Source organism: Schistocerca americana, chromosome 1 (genome assembly GCF_021461395.2).
Source record: "Schistocerca americana isolate TAMUIC-IGC-003095 chromosome 1, iqSchAmer2.1, whole genome shotgun sequence".
NCBI lineage: Eukaryota > Metazoa > Arthropoda > Insecta > Orthoptera > Acrididae > Schistocerca > Schistocerca americana.
Genome location: NC_060119.1, coordinates 970,442,494 through 970,465,410, shown reverse-complemented (window position 1 = coordinate 970,465,410; position 22,917 = coordinate 970,442,494). Strand labels below are relative to the sequence as shown.

General features: G+C 43.8%; 1 protein-coding gene across 1 annotated transcript in view; it reads right to left on the bottom strand.

Moving 5' to 3' along the window:
- The window catches only part of LOC124595630 (discoidin domain-containing receptor tyrosine kinase B-like), an 811,748-nt gene that overhangs the window by 52,469 nt on the left and 736,362 nt on the right, over nt 1-22,917 (bottom strand). Inside the window, exons 10-11 of the mRNA XM_047134455.1 lie at nt 20,773-20,864; nt 20,476-20,715 (exon numbers count right to left, since the gene is read on the bottom strand). Coding sequence (XP_046990411.1) covers nt 20,476-20,715; nt 20,773-20,864 — 332 coding nt within the window. The remainder of the gene's footprint in view (nt 1-20,475; nt 20,716-20,772; nt 20,865-22,917) is intronic.

Genomic DNA, 22,917 nt, shown 5'->3' with positions numbered 1-22,917 from the left:
AACCATTTTGCTATCACTGCTTCTCATCTATTTACATTGTGGGTCCGTCTCTGATGACATTTACTGGTGAATTCCGCATTACCTTGGTGTGTCCGATTACCTGATAAGATAGTGTATGAGGCTGCGCCCAGTGGAACGTACTCATCAAGAGCAACAAGCAGCTTGTCGAAATTTGCCACATGGGACAAAACTAACTGTTCGCAAAGTACAGGAAAGCTTTTTCCAGTTAGGCGGATGAACAACCCTTCGGGGTTGTCGGAGCCATCAATGCCATAAAATTTAATGTAGCGTAGACACCAAGAGTGAAAGTTTCGTCTTTCTCAGTGAGAGCTTGGTGATATGAGAGGTTAGGAGCCCAGAAATTTTTCGAAACCTGCAATTAATGATGCCTTTTGCAAAACGATCGTAACTAATTTTGAAAAAGAAATAAATAATTGCTAATAAAGATGATACATCAGATCTCACATTAATACTCATCGCTGTTACTTAATTATTACGTCGAAAATTCAGTAAAGGTAAGTCAAAGCACATTTGAAAACAGAAATGGTTTTGGACGAGGAACAAAGATCAATGGCCGAGATAAATGTAAACTTGAAAGACAAAAATGGTTCAAATGGCTCTGAGCACTATGGGACTCAACTGCTGAGGTCATTAGTCCCCTAGGACTTAGAACTAGTTAAACCTAACTAACTTAAGGACATCACAAACATCCATGCCCGAGGCAGGATTCGAACCTGCGACGGTAGCGGTCTTGCGGTTCCAGACTGCAGCGCCTTTAACCGCACGGCCACTTCGGCCGGCAAACTTGAAAGACCTTTTGAGTGGAATAGAATGGATAACCAATATCAAGACCAAAGTAGTCTCAAACAATAAAAGGAGAATGTTTACTGTAACAGTTTAAATCAGTTTAATGTAACAACTGTGACTGACGTAATGGTAGATAAACTGAACAACTTCTGGAGACGAAGTAAGATTACATTAGATGACGGAAGCTACATGCAGACATGAATAGGAACGGGAGGCTACACTTTCTTCAAAGAAACACACTACTGCTATTAAATTTTGTCTCTTACGAAGAATTTCTTAATGGAAACGTCTACCTAGAAAAATGGTTAAGTTATATGGATGGAGTACGATGTAAATATCTTCTTACAAAATAAGCTGAAATTGAAATGTTCGGTCAGCCATCACTAAAAGAAAGCATAGAAAGATTCATCTCCTATTATAACAACGTTAACTTGGCATCGAAAAAGCAGGAGAGTGGAAAAACCAGAAGCGACAAATAATGACTAGAACAATGAAAGAATTAACACATGAAACGAAGACATGATAAACATTTCGCTGGATATCCTTGAATATCCGTCCAGTGTATGCGAACTCTTTCGATCAATTAACAATTCATACAACGTCATCAAAAATCTTTAAGATACTGATCTTCATAGCCCTTACAGCCCATTTCTTCGTCATATACTACGAAATCATTTTACCACTTTCTCAGTGAAAAGAAAGGGTAAAATTCATGCAGAAGTAATGGAAGGCACGAGTCGCGGAAGTATAAAACGTTAATTACCTGTTAATGCAGCATATAATATAGTGACTGTTACTAGCTTCTGAAGTTTGGTAAGGCTGTCGTAATTTTACGTATATACACTGTTTGCACCTACAGAGGCCAACAAAGAAGCTCTTATGGTGTACATTGTGTGAGATAAAAACGGAATCTATCAAATGAAAATAGCATACAGCAGCAGTAGAGGAGGTGAAAATTAGAATGGCGTAAAATATCCGGGATAACATACAAAGCGCGACAGCAGTATGTACACTGCCTGTCAAATAAGCGAAGCACCCAGCAGAAAAATGGTTGGGTGTCAATTTAACGTCCTACAATTATGCACCATCGACGGGTGTATAAATGACAAACGAACACGGAATTGCTTTGCAATTGCTAAAAATATATGGGAATTGGATATACGTTCTCATCTCCTCCCTCCTCCCCCCCCCCCCCCCCCCCCACGCTCCCAGTCTCTCTGTCTATCACTCACTTTCTCTCACACTCTCTTTGTCCATCTCTTCCTCCCCCTCCTCTCTTCGACTGTCTACTACTACATCGCACTTCCTATGTCGTTCGCCCCACCGTCTATTTTCCCCTCCTTTCTCGGACCTTGAACCTCGTTCATTTTTGTTGCCAACGAGACCTTGATGGGAACTGAAGTCGCTTTAACTGAATGAGTAAATCAGTTAAGATCATTAGTAGACTAGTATACGGGATATAAGAGACATCTTCTCCTGCTGAATCTGTGAGGAAAATAGTTCCTGTGACAATAATTTGGATAAAACAATCCGCCCCCGTTAGCTGAGTGCTCAGCGCGGTGGAATGCCACGCCAAGGGGCCCGGGTTCCATTCCCAGCTTGGGCAGGAGAATTTTTCCGCTCAGAGACTGGGTGTGGTGTTGTTATCATCATTTCATACCCATCTCCGACGCGCAAGTCGAGAGCAGTAAGTACTTACCCTCGGCGGCCGAACTTCCCCGAATGAGGGACTCCGGGCCCATAATGCCGTACGCTCATTTCCATTTTCCATTCGGATAAAAAAAATGCCACATTGTTATGTACGAATTTCTGTTTAAAACTGACTGCTATCGTAGTTACAACTGACTTCGAAAAAGAAATTTCCGGAGCTCAGCATTTACTTTCTCGCAGGCGGTTATAACGAAAACTCTGTATATTAAAGTTATGAATATCAGCATTTACTTTCTCGCAGGCGGTTATAACGAAAACTCTGTATATTAAAGTTATGAATATCCTACTCCAACACAGTTGGACCGCAATAGACCGGTGATGCTATCAGGTGTGTAAATGGTTACAGCTGGTAGTAACTGCAGGAACTCTGACGAACGGTACGTCAAGAGTATCCTGTGTCCTCATCCCACGTCTTATGGGACGGTATCGTTCTGCCGGTGTCCGCCTACGTCCTCATGTGTTACATCTCTCGTGACAGTATCGCAGTGCCGTTTTCCAACAGGATAGTGCTCGTCCACATACGGCACTTATCTCTATGAAGTGACTGCGCTATGTTGTGCTAGTCCTGTGGCCAGCAAGATCCCGAGATGTCGTACCGATAGAACGTGAGTAGGACCAGCTGGGATCCCAATTTAGTCCAAGTGCCAATATTCGGAACATAAAGGACCAGTTACAACAATTGTGGCCATCTTAACTCAGGAGACGATGCTAAGGCTTTATGACACCCTTTCCAACTCAATCATTGCATGCATCCAATCCATTCTACATTCTTTCAACTTATGAATATTAATTTCGTTTCCTGCTCCCTTCACTGTGCTTACTTTTCTTTTTTCTCTTTTCAGGCAGTGTAAGATTAATTCCATTTCTCTATGATGATGATCGCTATGACTACAACAATACTGAGTGAGATAGTAAGGATGACGATAGTTGTTACTTTCCCCGACCATTCCCTTAATGATTAATTATAATCGAAACATTGCCTTAAACATCCAGAGCCGTTGTAACATTCATTTCCGTCTTATGGCTCATTATTTTGCATCGTCAGATACTGAAGACAATTTTTAAATTGGTCGCGGATTACTGTCAGTGAAACAACGTTCACTTACATCGGATGACTTCCTGACACCGCAACATCAAGAAGGAGATGTGTGACATAAAAGAAAGTAGAAGTGTTTCTTCGTCTGATAGATGATGTCTAAATAATCGCGTTAGAGTGGTGCCAGGAGCACCACAATGAGGATACAAATCGGGTTCGCTTTAAATACGCGCCGTAACAGTCGTGAGCGTTAGTTACTTTGGAGTTGATGTTAGCCAAAAATGCCTTTAAGGTGACAAAGACGCCATCATCGCCACAACGCTGAGTGAACGAGGTCGTGTAATAGGGCAACGAGGAACTGGATATTCCTTCTGCGATACTTCAGGAAGCCAGAATGTAGACACTGTACATGACTACTGGCAGCGCTTGTCACCAGAATGTTGGGTCGCAAGAAGACTAACGACAGGAAGACCATGGCCCTTGTGCATCGTACTGCATCTGCATCAATAGTTTGAGCCGCAGTTAGCATGGCAGTGACACAACGAACTGTTGCGAATCGGTTACTTCAATGACAGCTACAAGCCAGACGTCTCGCAGCGTGCAATCCGCTGATCCCAAATCACCGCCTTTTTCGACATCAGTGGCGTCAATCGAGTGCTCATTGGAGGGCAGGAGGGATGGCTCTTGTGCTTTCTGGGGGAAGCTGGTTCCGTCTCGTTGTCACTGCTGTTCATGCGTTGGTTAGAAGGGGGCCAGCTGAGGGCCTGCAACCAACCTATATGTGTGTGCTAGACACACTGGACCCACACCTGGACTTGTCGCCTTGGGCGCAAGTTCTTATGGCAATGGGAGCTCTCTCGTGGTTATCAGATGCGCCCTGACTGTAACATTTTATCAATCTGACCATTGTGTTGCCATTCATGAACAGCAGTCCAGGGGAAGGTTTCCAGCAAGATAACGGTCGCATACATACCGCAGTCCAGGGATTGTTTTCCAAGAAGATAACACTCGCATACATACCGTTGTTGTAACCTAACATCCTCTACAGAGAGTCAGCTTATGGTCTTGGCCTGCTCGATCACCAGATCTGTCTCCAATCGAGCACATAGGGGAAATTATCGCACTACGACTCCAGCGCCATCCACAAACAGCATCAACCGTCCCTGTACTGTCCGACGAAATGCCACAGGCATGGAACTCCATCCCACAAACTGACATCCTGCAACTGGGCAACCAATATAAGGACGTGTGCACGCTTACATTCAACATTCCTGCGCTTACATTGGTTACTAGTGTACCAGCACTTTCAATGGCTATCTCGCTCTTACGTTAACCTGCGAACTTGCAAAGTTAATCACTTAAACGTGATATGCAGACAAATGTAATCCAGAAATTTCGTTACTCTATACTAATTTGTTTTTGATGTAGAAATTTTTTCTGTCAGTGTGGTATCAAGGTACAAGTTTCCTGATTTTGCAGCATAGTATTGCACCGATGTCATATTGCTTGGAGCGAGAACAGACAATGAAGAAACTGGGAGCGTTTTAAATGTGCTGCTACGAAAAGAAATTTAAAAGTCAGTGTGAATATACGGTGTAAATCAGAGGGCTACAAGTAATGAAAATGAAAATCTATTGAAAATAAACTAAACTGACGTGAAAAAGTTCATTTTTCCATTTAAGGGGCAGTAAGGGGCTTAAATTCATAAGGGCAGACAAGCATTACAAGGTGTCAAGAATGATGATAATTTGTCGGGTATGAAAGTGTCACGCGAAGATGGGACGAGGCTTTTGACGGCAGAGTGAGACATGTGCAAATATGTTTTACCCGCTCACGAAGAGTTCATTTGTCCTCATTTCGTCTATGAATTGTGAATAAGTTCTGCAGAATGGTATGGACTCTATGTACTATATAACGTGGAGAAATATGGAAAGTAATAAAAGCACATAACCACAACTACTTCATTCACTATACGAATACTGTTTAGTGTACTGTATGCTCAAAAATGTTGACAAGAATTTAATATATGAACATTATGAATACACAACACATTGGCAATAATATTTTAATCAAGTTATCCTTTGAATCCAGACTTCACGCGAACATGAAAACGAACAATGATGTCGGGGTAATACGCTTCTGTAGTAAATATCAAGGAAAATTTTGTACAAAGTTCACAAGCCTGTATGAGTAGTATTTTCATACCATCGCCGTTTGTAACTGAAGCTGCTATGGTACGTCTAAGCTACTCCGCAGTTTTTCTAAGAAGGGGAACTGAAAGCAAGAGATGCCATTCTGGTTAAGCTCGGCAGCATCGTACTCGATCCCATTCACAGGCGTCAATAACGCAGTCAAATGGTACGCTGATTAACCAGTGCTAATGATGAGGATGGAGATGAAGAAGAAGGGTCATAAAACTAACACAAAGTTGGAGAAACACCAAATCTGACTGGAAAGAAATATTTTGTCCAGCCAAGATTAACACAAAAGAATATCAGGAGAAAATATGCTAAGGAACAAAGACATAATCGCAACCAATGGTGGACGACATGAAACTTATTACATACATAATAGAGGTTGAGTGGTATATTTAAACCAAAATTGGTACAGATTTTACCGCTTGGGGAAGCAAGATAACAGAGACAAGTAACATTAATGTTTGAGGCAAGTCAGACTGCCAACAAGAAGGCCGATATCAGACTCTAATCCCTCCTCGGTCAGTAATGCGGATTTTGCAACTTTATTCACGGTGGCTACCAAACTGTTGAGGAGGCGTTGCAGGATATTGTCCCACTCCTTTCTGAAGTCGGTTTTTAATTCATATTCTATTCGGGGAGGGGTTTTTCGTTCAGAAACACGTCTACCAAGAGCATCATAGGCATGTTCCACAGGGTTTAGGTGCTGGGAGCACGCAGACATTCCATACGTTTAATACCTTCACTCTTCAGTACGTCTATCATGTCAGAGGTCCTATATGGGCGGACATTGTCGTCTGTAAACGGAAAGTCGGGCTCCACTGCATTTCAAAACAGACGGACATGATGCAGAATAATCTTCCTGCACTACCACTGTGCTGCATCGGTAGTTCGCGCAAGGATACGCAGTGGTACTGTTAGTTACTGTAAGTAACTCCTATCTAGACCATACTGATGACGTTCATGAACATTCTGTGGTGTGTAACGAGTTCCTTTCTCTCTCCACGCTAACTGATAGCTAGAAACACTTGCCACGGTGATACGGTACTCATCGCAGAACGTTACTCTGGATCACAGTTGCTGACCCCTAAAAACATTTTTCTTGTAACAAGGAACTTTTTCTTGGTGATGTCGTCGATGAATTGGGATGCATTTGACAGGCTTCCGAGCATACAAGACAGCCTGTTTAATCGCTGCGAAATGGTTCTGGCAGAGACACATGAACCGGTAACTGTTTCAAGGTCTGCAGCGATCTGATTAGGAGTGTGATGTCTTTTCGTTTTCGTCACTGGGGATGCCTATCGATCCTCCTGCGGTATGGTGCTGCGTCTGCGATCGCTCGCATATTCAGCGGAATATTTTAATCGTGAGATGATATTTTTTAACACGCCCCTTTCAATGGCCACAGTAGTAACAGTTTGACCGCCTTCGAGCCATCCAACTGTTCGCCCAAGATCCTGATCACTGAAATGATGTCTTGCCCACATGATAACGTAATACGTACAATGTCGCACTAACCAGTTCCACCACAATCTTCGTCAAACACCATACTATATGAAATGTAGAATGCATACAAAGCGATTGTGCACAGGCTAAGTTTCAGTTAACTCGTCCAGTCCTCTACATTTCCTTAAACTATCATTGGTAAGGTGTTCCGTAGCAATTGTCGGTTTTTCCATAGCAATTGGCAGTTGGTTCTTAGCAGGTGTCAGCTGTTAGTTAAAAATTTTCAAGTAATGTATGTACACTGCTGGCCACCGTAAATGCTATACCCTGAAGGAAGCATCCGAATCAAGTGAAAATTACACCACGGGTTTGCAGCGATGAGATATGCAACTGATTAGAATTTCAGCGCAGACGCACATCACGCGCGCCTGTGGCGCCACCTCATAGTGCCATTTAAGGCTTGGCGATTTCGACGAGTGTACGTTCGGCACGTGTGTTTACCTTGTGGTTGTTTCACAAGACGATCAGTTATGCCTCGTAGACAACAGCGAACATCGTTTGATCAAGTATCCGAGTTCGACAGAGGTAGGATAGTGGCTTAACGAGATTGTGGATTATCATACAGAGAAATCGCTAGTCGTGTTGGACGAAACCAAACAACTGTAATGCGGAAATGCAGGAGGGTGCGACGGACCAGCGTGGTCGATCGCATTCACCTCGGTGCACCACTGCACGTGCTGATGGGCAAATTGTGCGCATGGCAGTGACGGATCGCTCAGTGACATCCCGAACCATAGCACAGCACATTGCGTCTGTAACGGATCATCCAGTGTCTGCGCGTACCATTCGACGCCGTTTACAGCAGAGTGGTCTGTCCGCAAGACGTCCATTGCTTCGTCTACCATCGACGCAGAACCACAGACGTCTCCGTCGCCAATGGTGTGATGACAGACTGATGTGGACGGCAGAATGGAATGACGTTGTCTTTACTGACGAGGCACGCTTCTGTCTGCAGCACCACGATGGTCGGATTCGAGTGTGGAGACACCGTGGAGAGAGGATGCTGGACAGCTGCATTATGCACCGCGACACTGGTCTTGCACCGGGTATTATGGTATGGGGCGGTATTGGCTATTACTCTCGCACGCCTCTAGTACGCATTGCCGGTACTTTAAATAGCCGGCGCTTCATATCCGAGGTGCTGGAGCCAGTTGTCCTTCCTTACCTTCAGGGCTCGGCCACAGCCATATTTCAACAGGATAATGCGCGACCACACATGGCACGCATTGTCCAAAGGTTCTTCGTCAATAACCAGATTGAACTGCTTCCCTGGCCGGCTCGCTCTCCGGATCTTTCGCCGATAGAAAACATGTGGTCCATGGTTGCTCAACGAGTGACCCAGATGACATCCCCAGCTGCCACACCAGATGATCTTTGGCAACGTGTGGAAGCTGCTTGGGCTGCTGTACCCCAGGAACACATCCAATGTCTCTTTGACTCAATGCCGAGACGTGTGGCAGCGGTGATCTCCAACAATAGCGGCTACTCTGGCTACTGATTCAGGCAGGAACCACATGTCACCGACGTCTGTAAACGTAATCATTTGATACTTGGTCAACATGTTATCTACAAAATAAATTTTGTTGTGCTGCCTCTTGTCTTTCTTGGTGTTGCATTTACGGTGGCCAGCAGTGTAGAAACGTGTTTCAGGGTTTACCCGAGCGAGAAGACTTTTAGGTTGTAGAGTATAGAAATTGTGTGTCTTATGCAGGGCACTAGATGTTCTTAACTGACGACAGTCTTTTTGTGTAATATCAGTGTTCGGGATGGTAAGTAGCATTTTTACAAGAAGATATACTATAATAACCAACTGGTGAACACTACTATTTACTTTTTCACCGGATACGGATAGAAACACAATGAAGTGTAACTACTGGTAATTGAGACCCTCCATTCCAAAGTTATGTACAGGCTGCGAGGCTTTATATACAAAAAAAGCAATTTCAGCTTTAAAGTAGAATGTGGCAGGGCGAAAGGACTCGCTTCGGAACTGCTAGCTACCGAATACCAGTCGCTTGTGTTACAGGAACACAGCAGGCAGCGAGAGCAGCAGCTGTGGCCTCAGCAGTCACGGCGCAACTATTGGCAGGTGGGTTGGTTTGATTGACGCCGTAAGGCGAGCAGCAACGCAATCACTGCAAGTAGCCGCAGGTGGCTTTGATCGGCGCTGCAGCAAGAGCTGTTAAGCCGAGCCGCCGCTCACATTCGACTTCGAAACTACGAAAGTGCTTGGCTAACTTTCCTTTCCACTACACATGAAACTAAAGTTACCTTCCTATTTCCTTCAGGAATATAGTTTTAAAATAACGTTGAGTTACATGGTTCTTTGTGAGTTTTTTCTAATGTCATTAAGTCATGTGGTTTACTAATCTTTTCAGTTATTCACGTAATGACTGTTACACGAAACATCATGAACAACCTTGTGACGAAGTGCTCGCACATGGAACACGACGCAGATTTTCTATTTTTTTTTTTCAGTCTTGTCACTGGTTTGATGCGGTCTGCCACGAATTCCTCTCCCGTGCCACGCTCTTCATCTCAGAGTAACACTTGCAACCTACGTCCTCAATTATTTGCTAGATGTATTCCAATCTGTCTTCCCCTACAGTTTTTGCTCTCTACTCCTCCCTTTAGTACCATGGAAGTCATTCTCTGATGATTTAACAGGTGTCCTATCATCCTGTTCCTTCTCGTTGTCAGTGTTTTCCACATATTCCTCTCCTCGCTGACTCTGCGCGTAACCTCTTCATTCCTTACCTTATCAGTCCACTTAATTTTCAACATTCGCATGTAGTCTGCTTTGATTCTCTTTTGTTGTTGTTTTCCCACAGTCCATGTTTCACTACCATACGATGGTAAGGTCCAAACGTACACTGTCAGAAAGTTTTTCCTCAAATTAAGAACTATGTTTGATACTAGGAGACCTCAGGGCCAGGAATTCCCTTTTTGCCAGCGCTAGTCTGCTTCTGATGTCGTCCTTGGTCCGTTCGTCATCGCTAAAATTTGCTGCCTAGGTAGCAGAATTGCTCAACTTCACCTATTTCGTAACCATTAATCCTGATGTTAAGTTTCTCGCCTTTCTCATTTCTGATACTTCTCATTACTTTCGTCTTTTCTTCGATCTATTCTCTATCCATATTCTGTGCCTATTAGACCATTCCAGTCAACAGATCATTTAATTTTTCATCACTTTCACTCAGGATAGCAATGTCATTAGCGAATCGTATCATTTACGTCCTTCCACCTTGAATTTTAATTCCACACATGAACCTTCCTTTTACTTCCATCATTGCTTCTTCGACGTACAGATTGAAGAGGCTGGTGAAAAACTACATCCCTGTCTTACACCTTTTTCAATCCTAGCACTTCGTTATTGGTCGTCCACTCGTGTTATTCCGTCTAGGCTCTTGTTCGTATTGTGTGTTACCCTCCTTTCCCTATAGCTTATACCTATTTTTCTCCAAATTTCGAATGTCTTGCACCATTTTACATTGTCGAACGCTTTTTCCAGGTGATAAATCATATGTCTTGATTTTTCTTTAGTCTTGCTTCCATTATCAGCCGCATAGTCTGAATGCCTCTCTGGTGGCTTTACCATTCCTAAAGCCAAACTGATCGTCATCTGACACATCCACATCCACTCTGCACCTGTGGTCTAGTGCTAGCGTCTTTAATTAATAATCAAAACGTCCTCGACCCCAGGTTCGAAACCCGCCAACGCTTTAATTATGATTAATAAACTATTTTGGCGGCCAAAGACTTCCTGGATAAGAAGTCACCCTCGTTCTGCCAACGGCCTTGTCAAAGAGGGCGGAGGAGGGGACAGAAGTTCAGGGCACTGTCTCGTCCTTCGGGTGGGAAACTGCCCCTAAAGGCGGTAGAATCAGCAAATATCAACGGCATCTGGAAGCGAAAGGCAACGGAAACCACTGCGTTAATAATACATAACGTGTACCCATAGGGCATGTGGACTGTAAATGAAAAAGGTTCATGATGATCTCTCCAGTCGCAAAAGACTCCGAAAAAGACCCCCATTCAGATCTCCGGGAGAGGAGTGCCTAAGGGGAGGTAACCACAAGAAAATTATTGAATAACCAACAAAAGGACAACGTTCTGTAAGTCGAGGCTTGAAATGTGAGAAGTTTGAACGTGGTAGGGAAGGTAAAAAATCTTAAAATGGAAATGCAAAGGCTCAGTGTTGATATGTGAAGTTAAATGTAAAGAAGACGCAGTTTTGTCGTCAGATGAGTATAGGGTAATATGAAGAGCAGCAGAAAATGGTATAACTGGGGCAGGATTAGTTATGAACACGAAGGTAGAACAGGGAGTATGTTACTGTGAACAGTTCAGTGATAAGGTTGTTTTTATCAGAATAGACTGCAAACCAGCACCGGCAACGATAGTCCAGGTATACATGCCGAAGTCGCAAGCTGAAGATGAAGAGGTAAGGTGTGTGAGGATACCGAAAGTGTAATACAGTATGTTAAGCTAGATGAGATTCTAATAGTCATGGGGATCTGAAATGCAGTTGTAGGGGAATGAGTAGAAGAAAAGGTTACATTATTGGCTTGGGACAAGGAATGCGAGAGGAGAAAGGCTAATTGAGGTATGTAATAAATTTCAGCTAGTAAGAATACTCTTTTCAAGAACCACAGGCGAAGGAGGTACACTTGGAAAAGGGCGAGTGATACGGGAAGATTTCAGCTAGATTACATTATGATCAAACAGAGATTCCGAAATTAGATACTAGATTGTAAGGAGTACCCTGGAGCAGATATAGACTAACATCACGATTTAGGAGTGATGAAGAGTAGGCTGAATTTTAAGAGATTAGCCAGGAAGAATCAATACTCAAAGAAGTGGAATACGGAAGTATTAAAGATTGGCGAGATTCGCCTGAAGTTCTCTAAGGCAATAGGTAGAGCAATAGCGAATATTCCAGTTGGCAGTACAGCTGAAAGGGAATGGACATCTCTAAAAAGGGCAACTGCGGAAGTTGGAAAGAAAAACATTGGTACAAAGAAGGTAACTGAGAAGAAACCGTGGGTAACACAAGAAATACTTCAGTTGATCGATGAAGGAAGGAAGTACAAAAATATTCAGGGCGATTCATGTGTGCAGAAATTCAAGACGCTGAGGAGTGAAATAAGTAGGAAGTGCGGGGAAGCTATGACGAATTGGCTGCATGAAAAATGTGAAGAAATCGGGAAAGAAATTTTTGTCGGAAAAACTGACTCAGCATATAGGTAAGTCATAGTAACCTTCGGTGAAATTAAATACAAGGGTGGAATATTAAGAGTTCAGTTGGAATTCCACTGTTAAATGCAGAGGAGAGAGTGGATGGATGGAAAGAGTAGGACTGTATGAGGAGGAAGATTTGTCTGACGTGATGGAAGAAGAATTGATTTAGAAGAGATGGGGGATCCAGTATCAGCATCAGAATTTAAGAGACCTTTAGAGGACTTAAGATGAAATATTGCACAAGGGAGAGACAATGTTCCATCAGAATTTCTAAAATCATTGGGGGAAGGGGCAACAATACGATTATTCATGTGGGTGTGTAGAATGTTTGAGTCCGGCGACATTCCATCTGTCTTTCGAAGAAATATCATCCACGCAATTCCAAAGACTGCAAGAGCTGATAACTGAAAGAATTATTGAACAATTAGCTTAACAGCTGCATCCAACTTGCTGACAAGAATAATATACAATAGGCAGTAGTGTGTGTTTTGACGGCTCGAAGTGTGTAGCAGACCTGGCATGGAGGTTTTCTTTTCCCAAGGCCTCAGAAGGTGCTTTGCTGAAGTATGAAGAAGACACAATGGAGGCTATGATAGTTAAAGAGGAATATTATGTTTTCAATGAATTTACATTAAAGACCCTAAAACAGAATACAAGAAAACCAGGTACACCAAAAAAGTTGCGCTGGTGAGATGTGTTCATTGCAACTTCAAACATAATTCTAAGGTAAATATTAAGAAGTCTGAAATTGGATTTAATATGACATATTGAATAAAATTAATAAAAACAATACCCTGGAAAGTCTAGTGTAGATGTAGCATCATAAACGTTCTTGTATTCTAGCAGACTTTTACGTTAGAATTTGACGTGGTGTCTAAAGCACTGCAGATCGTAATCCGTGTAACAGTACAATTAACCATAGATAAACGAATTGCCTGTATGCAAAATATCTGAGGCACCAGAGCGATTCCTTATGAATAACACGGCATTGATTCATTATCTCAACAACAAAAAGTATGCCTTGTTATATGCTGGTGACTAATTTTATTCTATCAATAGAGCAAGAGGAACCCTCCAATAAAGTTCAGACCAGGCTAGCGGAACAAATAGATTTTCGAATTGTTGAACACGAAGGGGAAATTGGAAATGTAGTTCACCATGTATCTCCGTAAGGAAATTTAAATAACTTAGAAATAGAAGGGCGAACTGTCACCACTTCCGCTCGCTTGTACTTCAGGGAAGGTGACTTGAGAACGGGATGTGGGCAAGGAGTGGACAGGGAGGGACTGAGGGTTTAGTGGACTAAGTCCTTGCAGGAGGTACCTAAACAGAGTTTCTATAACAATTACCTTCCGTTCCCTTATGACTTGGCAAATTTATCTGCAAACTAGAAAATACAGCAGAACACGTTAAGCTGCTGGTGCGAAAACTGGCAGTTGACCCTAAATAACGAAAAATGTGAGATCATCCACATGAGTGCTAAAAGGAACTCGTTAAACTCCGGTTACACGATAAATCAGTCTACTCTAAAAGCCACAAATTCAACTAAATACCTAGGTATTACAATTACGAACAACTTAAATTGGAAGGAGCACATGGAAAATGTTGTGGGGAAGGCTAACCAAAGATTACGTTTTATTAGCTGGGCACTTAGATAGTGTAACAGACCTACTAAGGGGACTGCCTACAATACGCTTGTCCGTCCTCTTTCAGAATACTACTGCGCGTTATGGGATCCTTACCAGATAGGACTGACGGAGTACATCTAAAAAGTTTAAAGAAAGGCGGCACGATTTGTATTATAGCGAAATATGGGAGAGAGTGTCACAGAAATTATATAGGATTTGGGCTGGACATCATTAAAAGAAAGGCATTTTTCGTAGTGACGAATCTTCTTACGAAATTCCAATCGCCAACTTTCTTCTCCGAATGCGAAAATATTTTGTTGACACCGACCTACATAGGGAGGAACAATCACCACGATAAAGCAAGGGAAATCAGAAAAAAATGTGTGTAAAGTCTTATGGGACTTAACTGCTAAGGTCATCAGTCCCTAAGCTTACACACTACTTAACATAGATTATCCTAAGGACATACACACACAGCCATGCCCGAGGGAGGACTCGAGCCTCCGCCGGGACCAGCCGCACAGTCCAGGACTGTCCCGCCCTAGACCGCTCGGCTAATGCCGAGCGGCGGGGAAATCAAAGCTCGTACGGAAAGTTATAGGTGTTCATCGTTTTTGCGCGCTACACTACATCGTACTAATAGAGAATTGTGAAGGTGGTTCTATGAATCCTCTGTCAGGCACTTAAATGTGATTTGCATAGCATCCATGTAGATGTAGATGCAGATTATTATTTATTATTAATTGACAGATTATAGACCTGTTACGTGATGTTGTAAAACAGGTCGTACATGCTGCACTTTCCTTTTTAATTTTTTTTCAGTTTTCTTTTCTTTTGTATTTATCTACAACATTTACAGAGATTAATACTTTTTAAAATAACGATGATTTATGGTTCAAATATAAATAAAATTTTGTTGTTTTAAAAAGAATATAAAATGATGATAGGACAGAGGTGAGATTTGTTAATGCCACCACCGACTGTCACTGGCGGTGAATAACTCGGAATGGTTTCTTCGAGGTGTTGACCGCCAGTCACAACAAAAAAGTTTAGTTAGTAGTAGAGAAATACTATTGCTAACCCAATTTATTAACTTTATGTTCTCATCCTTGTACAACATTTTTTGCTTTCTCGGCTAGATGGTCAGCTTTTAATGCTTATTTAATGTTAGATCTCACCTTACTCCTCCTGTTCCTCTTCACTGTCATTGTTTTCGCTGAAACTGGGAGTGTTGCTGCCCGCCCTCTGGAGATTGTTATTACGTTGCATTTACACATGTCTGTTATGTCGTGTCCCCAGGTACTGATTACGTGTTGTTTCTGAAATACTGTTTGTCAATGCGTTTAATTGTGCTCACTGTTCTTTGTCTCATATTGCTGTGTATATATGTATGTCTATATCTGTGTGATCTAAGTGTAGTGTATATCTGCTGCTCGCGTATTGCTCGCAGAAGAAGACAGTGTGTTTTGGAGATCATTCCTCCCTGCATGTGCTTGTAGGTGTCTGTCAGATTAAGACATGTACCACACCTGCGGCTGGGATCGATAAGTTTCATTCTCAACCGCTCCCTTACGTCAGGGAAAACGTCGTGAAGTCCACGTTCCTTGTCACCTACATCACACTCACCTTGCCACATATCCAAACGCCAGCTTTTAAAGTAACGTGTCGTCTGTATCGGTACAACAATTACTGTTTGTGTACCTTATCAAGTCTCCCCAGATTTAAACTGTGCCCTGCAGTTCTGTTTTGATCCTGATATCTATGGGGCATATTCCGAGCACCACACACAGTGCACCCATTGAGTTGGTGCCGAAGGCTCCAGATAGCCGAAGCTGGGACACTTCCCCGCCCTCGTCTAACTGACGCTTTGTTGGTGACCAGGTCCAGTCTGTGTGCCCACGTGTTAGATGCGAAGCTGAGTATTGCTTCGAAGAGCGCACAGTGGCTTGTCCGTATGATTGGTACAGGTAGTCTGTACTGTTTTGAAGTTAGCCTCACCAGTTCATGTACTATTTCTTCTGCTTTGTCAGTTGTTAGCATTATATATTTGTAGCAATTCAATTTCTCGTCTATGTGTTCCCCAAGATGGCGCGTAACATGTGTTTGTTTGATGTTTGTGGCCCAAATTTTAACTGACGGGTTCTTTTGGAGTGGTACTTTCAGTAATATGAATGTTGTTTTGTTTTCGGCTATACTGAATTTATTGTTGTGACACCATTGTGTAATCGTTTGTAATATTTCACTGGCTTTCTCTTCTATCTGGTGACAACAACTAGTAGGTTACGTGCGTAGGAGGCAATTCCGTCTGACCTGTCATCCCCATCTGGAAGTAGCAGGAGGGGTTCGAGTGTTATGTCCCAGAAGATGTGGCTGCAGATCGCCCTTGAGGACAGCATTTGGTAGTTCTTTTAATTAATTTCTGGCTGTCCATCTGCCAATCGACTACTCGATCTTTACAGTAATTGCGTTACCTACAGATGACTTAACCTCTGAAACATTGTGGGTCACCAGAGTTTATCAAATATCCCCGGAATGTCAATAATTATTGCCATGTTGTACTTCTGAGTTGTAGTATAAACAACTGTAGGGCATGGTTGATGGCATCGTCTATTGATTTGCCGACTCTTACGTTACGTTACGTCACTGGTGAAACTAAACACGTAGAATACCGGACTCCGTTTCATTTGAAAGGATAATCTGGAAACTAGACTCCGTACACTGCTACATTAATTCATCCCAGAATCAGAACTTTTTGGTATAATAGCTAGAAGGTGGAGTGCTGTTTGTAATTTGTTTTTCAATTTGCCTATAACACTGTGCGCCCCGCTTCCAGGCGGGAAAGGTTGAGAGACAAGTAAATGAGATTTTTACGAACGGAGATCGATGGTGGTGAGCGGCCCTGGAGGAGTGCGTTTACTGGTAATCCCAGAGCCATTATACAGTGGCTTGGCGTGCCAGGCGGCTGCAGCGGACGGAAGCATCACGGCAGATCGCGTGCGGCGGCGCGTCGGCCGAGGAGCAGCCGAGTCGCCGATTGAGCCATCTGCCGCGGTCGCCGCTCAGCGGCTGTCAGACACCGCCCACCGCCTGGCCGTATTGTTAAGTCATACAGCTGCCGGTATCCCCCACCAAGTCATTCGTAACGACATACTTAATCCCAAATCCAGAGCACGGCAAATTATAAACGACTAAATGGAAAATTCGGAAGCAGTTACATTTACGCGGACCGGTCACATTAATGACGCCACCGCGTATGTTCGACGTCAGCGTGCAATAACCATTCACAGCACTGGCTGTGGAGGGTATATAAAGCGTGTCAGGGGGACGCGCAAATCACTACAGCCATCATCGTAATTAGGAAAAAAAGAGATTTATCTGATATCGAAAACGGCATGGTCATCGGCTTCCGGGCCAAGAGTGGGAGCCTTTCAGAAAAGGCTAAGTTTGTAAACTGCTCTCGTGCCGCCGTGGTTAAAGCCTACCGTGCATGGCAAAGTGATGCCATCCGAAGTCAGCGCCGAGAAAACTGTGGTGCTCAATGGGGGATATAACGGCAGCTGCAGAGACGTGTACGGGCAAATAGACGCGCAACTGTTGAACAAGTGACTGTCCAGACGAACTACGGTGCTACCAGCAGTGTACCCTCAACGAACGTCAGGCTGGAATTTGCACGCCATTGCCGCACCTGGACGTCCATTGAGTAGCGACTGCCGGCCTATTCAGTTAAATCGCGTTTTGTGCTCTGTAGGACCGAAAGCAAACACCTGGAACAATCGTGGGAGGGTTCCAGGCCGCAGGAACGATCGTTATGGACTGGAAATGTTTTAGCATCATTCCCCCGATGATCTCGTCATTCTAGAGGGCAAAAAGCATCAACTCAAGTATGTACCTATCCTTGGAGATCACATCCACCTCTACATGCAGTTTGTTTTTCCTCGGGCGATGGCAACTGCTAGCAGGACAATGCGACGTGGGACGCAGCTCGGTGTGAACGTGGTCGGTTTGAAAAGCACAGGATAAGATTACCGTACTCCTCTGCCACCAAATTCACCGCATTTAAACCCAACCGAGAATTCTCGATCGGGCTGTTCGCGTCACGGATCCCCACTCGAGAAACCTACGGCACCTGGCCACGGCACTGGAATCGGTGTGCCCCCACATGCCTGTCGCTACCTTCCAGAACTCGCCGACTCTCTTCCTGCACGTGTCGCGGTTGCAGGCGCCGCGAATGGTTGTTATTCAGGTGTTTGACAGGTGGACCCATAAATGTGACATAAAAGTCTACTTAGGGCGCTTTATGTTGTACAGCTGAATGACAGAAGAACATAGTAGCATAGTTCTCCTTCATCTTCTTCACCTGTTTCGGTTACTTCTTGACGGGTCATGGGTCTTACGTCGCTTACTGACTTCGAACTGGGCGAAGATAAACTTCCCAACGTATTTTGTTTATGGTGAATATAAATGGGCATATACGCTGATACCGATTGTCGGGAACTGAATCGGCACGGAAGACTGATTATAAAGGAGACAGTGCGTTGCGAGGCAACTTAGCGGGTCATAGAAAACATCGCCAGCCCCCCCCCCCCCCCCCCCCCCAGTTTAATGCACTGCGGGATGCTGCGACGGAACATCGAGGTGCAACACAGTGAATACAGCTGTGGTCAACAGTTGCAGCGATAGTAACATCAGAGTCGAAATCCAGCAGTGGGACGAGACACGTCACCCAAGGAATTAGAACTGCGCCTCTCAGCGGCAACAACTATTATCTCTACCAACAGATTAGTTGTCCTTGGGGATGAGGAAACGGACAAACTATGGAAGAGGTAGATTCCACAACATCCCCCTCTGCAATGCCCAAGGAAATGCCCGGCTGTACCTGCGGGAAAAGGTTGCGATGGTTTGGGTTTTGAATTGTTGCAGACAAAAAGCTAGTCTCATTACTGTTTCTAATCTGTTTCAATTAGTTCACCGCAGTAGGAGCTATAGTTCTGTATGGTAAGTAGGTGCAGTCTAATACTATAAGTAGTTACAGTGACGTGACGTAGTATCATCTTAGCTGTAATAGAGTATTTTCATTATTAATTAGTAAAGAAAGGGGAAAAAAGAGAAAATTACTCCTGTCAAAAAAAATTTGAGCAAAAATTAAGACATCTTGTGTTAAATTGTAGGTAGAAGCCACTGATGTTGTTATTGCTGCTTTTGCCGTCTTCATTGTGTTATACGTATGGGCGATTTGTAGGAGTTCTGCGATTCACTGTTGGGAGGCAATAACAGGTGCCTAGTCTTTTGACTTTTTTGAGTCATCAGTCTTCTGACTGGTTTGGTACGGCCTCCCATGTATGCCCCTGCTGCGCTAACTTCTTCATTTCAAAGTAAGCACATGCACCCTACGTCCTCAATTATATGCTGCATGAATTCCAATCTATGTCTGACCCCCTCCACCCAACCACTTCAGTGTTTATCCTCTACAGTACGCTCTAGTACCTAGGATGTTATTCCGTGATGCTTTAACGCATGCCCTGTCATCCTGGCCTTCTTCTTGTCAGTTGTTTCAATATATTCTTCTCTACTTCCTGCTTCCTTACCTCAAAAGTCGACCTGATTTTCAACATTCTAGTATAGCACCTCTCCTTATAAACTTCTATTCTTTTCTGTTCCCTATCAAAAAATGCTGTGCTAGGAAACGTACATTCGCAGAAATCGTTTCCTCACATTAAGGCCAGCTACTTTGACGTTTTCTTTCTAGATATTCTCATTTCTGCTACTTCTCATTACTTAATCTTTTTCACGGTCTGCTCTCAACCAGTATTCTGTACTCATTAGGATGTTCATTCTGTTCAACAGATCCTGTAACTCTATTCTACTTCTCCAGAAGATAGCAATGTCATCATCGAATCTTATCAAAAATGGTTCAGATGGCTCCGAGCACTATGGGACTTAACATCTGTTGTCATCAGTCCCCTAGAACTTAGAACTACTTAAACCTACCCAACCTAAGGACTTCACACACATCCATGCTCGAGGCAGGATTCGAACCTGCGACCGTAGCGGTCACGCGGTTCCAGACTGAAGCGCCTAGAACCGCACGGCCACAGATCGCTGATTCTTCAGATCTCAGGAGACTGCAAAAGGAAATGAACTAACATATGTTTTTATCATTCCCTTGTTTCCCCAAACACCTCAGATATTTCAACAAGCAACAGCAGATTACGTCGACAGTCCCTCAGCAGCCTACGGCTACTGTATTGTTGCCAAGGACACACTAAACATTCTGGCTGACACAACGGCTAAGGGGAGTGCTTATCGTAGTGGTGAACATGCCAGAAAGCAGTGGTGCTGGTCTGCTACCCACCTTGATGCCTCCCGCCTTATCTCCGGGAGAGAAGGCAGCCACGGTTGATCCGTGCGGGGGCGGCAGCGGGGAGGCGTTGGCGGCGGCGGCCTTGAGGCGGCGGTGGCGCAGCACGATGAGTAGGATGGAGGCGGCCAGCAGCACGATCACTGTGGACAGCGAGCTGATGACGGGCCCGATGTAGCCGGGGGACGCCACCTCCGGCTGCGGCTGCGGCTGCGGTTGGCCGGCGGAGGCGGGGGGCGGCTGGGGCGGCCGCGGGGGCGGCGAAGGCTGGCCCGGCGCCGGGGGCGGGGCCGGTGGCGGCGGCGCGGGCTGCTGCACCTCGTCCCTCTGCGGCGGGTCCTCCGACGGCGCCTCCACTAGCGACGAGTTGCCTACCACCACGGCTGCGGGGCGCCAGCAAAGCACACAGTGGTATAACGACATTCAGGGGCGTATCACAGTTGACAAGGAATACCGACACGAGCTTTCCTAAATCTGACTGATTATTAAAAACAAATACTTGTAGCCTTATGGCGCTTGAGGGGTTGGAAAAATAAACTTCGAAAGTTACGCTGCATCAGTCACATCTCTATTGTGTTCATCAGTGTGTTAACAGCGAGCGATTGAAATGCAAGATGTTACCGCGTCTTCCGCCACTTGCGAGACATGTTCTGCATTAGACTTTCTACAAGCTGGAGAAATTAATGTCGCCTTGTCGTGCGTATGGCGATAGGGTTGTGAAGGAATGGCGCTGAAAATTCTTGACTACCTGCACAAATGTGCGTGATGAAAGTGGTGACGAAGGCATTCAGATGTGACCGATGAGGTTGTACGTGCGAGACATCTGCTTACATTTCTCAAGTTTCTGAAGATGTGCCTCGGATTTGAAGGACATTCCTCGTTAACTCTGTCTTAGAGAGGTTAGGTGACAATAATTTTTTTGCAGTGTGGGTGACAGAATATCTAACTGATTTTCACAACGTCGAAAGTGTGCGCTAATATTCCTTTAGCGGTACCACAGAGAGGAAGATGAACTTCTGAACAGAACCATACTGCGGACGATACATGGGTATTGTCTGTGAATTCTGTAACTAAAGAACAGTCAGGCGAGTAGCCACAGACTCATTCTGTCAATAAGTTCCGAAAACTCAATCAGATTCTGTTAAGACTGTAGTTAATACTTTTTTTTCATTTTTCTTTTTTTTCTTTTTTTTTTTTTTTTTTTTTTTTTGGATAGCAAAGAAATTTTTCCAACATCTTCGTGAGAGTAAATTGTGAGAAATTCAGAATGTCAATCCAAAAGAAACGGCACGAGATAATTACTGAAGCAGTCATTATTTTTCACGACAGTATGTGGCCCTATACTGCGGACAATTAACTTTCGACATTCTTCCTATAATCGGACTTGTCACCGAGCAACTTTCATCTCCTCCGGCTCAAGGATGCTGTCAGCGACTGGATGACACAGCAAGCGGAACCATTCTTTGATCAAGGAACAAAAAAGCTCGTACGACAGAGGTTTAAATTTGGGTGCTGACCATGTGGAGAAGTAATGTGAGTACAGGCTGTATGAAATTTTTATTTATTTTTCCTTTTTTAATAAAAAATCTAATAGAATATGTAATAGAAGCAAAAACTTGGGTACAGATGGATACCTAACGAGCCCTTTGCAAAATAATTTCAGGTGTATGATTCCGAGCCGCCACTGGCTTCAGTACAAAGTAGTTTCCTAGTTGGTCAAATGTTACTGTTTTCTCAAGATTTATGGGATGTTCCGGGCATTATTGGCTTTGTAACTCACTGCCAAGGCGAGAACAGTATTGATAGGTGTACAATAAATTGTAAAATATAAATTCCTGAAGTATTATTGTACTTCTAGCTAAAGCAGGCCACGGGGGAAAGTCTAGTCAAATTGGATGAAGACGTAGTTGAGAAGTTTACGTATCGCATACATTTGTACTGTCTGTCAAATTGTTTCACAATGACATCAATGTCCGTTCACAACTACACATACTGAATTATCTCGCAATCCGTATTTTATAGACCCACGGTTAATGTAAGGTCTTCGTTTTATTGTGGCATACTTGTGGCGTCAGTCTCCGCTGTTAATTATGATGCGCTCTGTGCAATTCAAATATACACCTCCCTTAAAACGCCATTTTTAAGATCATGGACTACACTTTAAGACAAAGGAAAACGACGCACCACGAAGGAATTATCCGAATGGGACGGATATTGGCAGATGTGATGTACATGTACAGACAAACAAATGATTATAATATCAGAAAAACTGGATAACTTATTCAAGTGACAAAGCTTTACAAACTGGCCATGTCAACAACACGTTGCTCCAACTCTGGATCTTATGGAATGGTTATTCCAATAATAGATAAGAAAATTAACCCACCCACCTCCCCAGGAGTCGGAACTCCTGCAGAAATAATTAATAATATGATC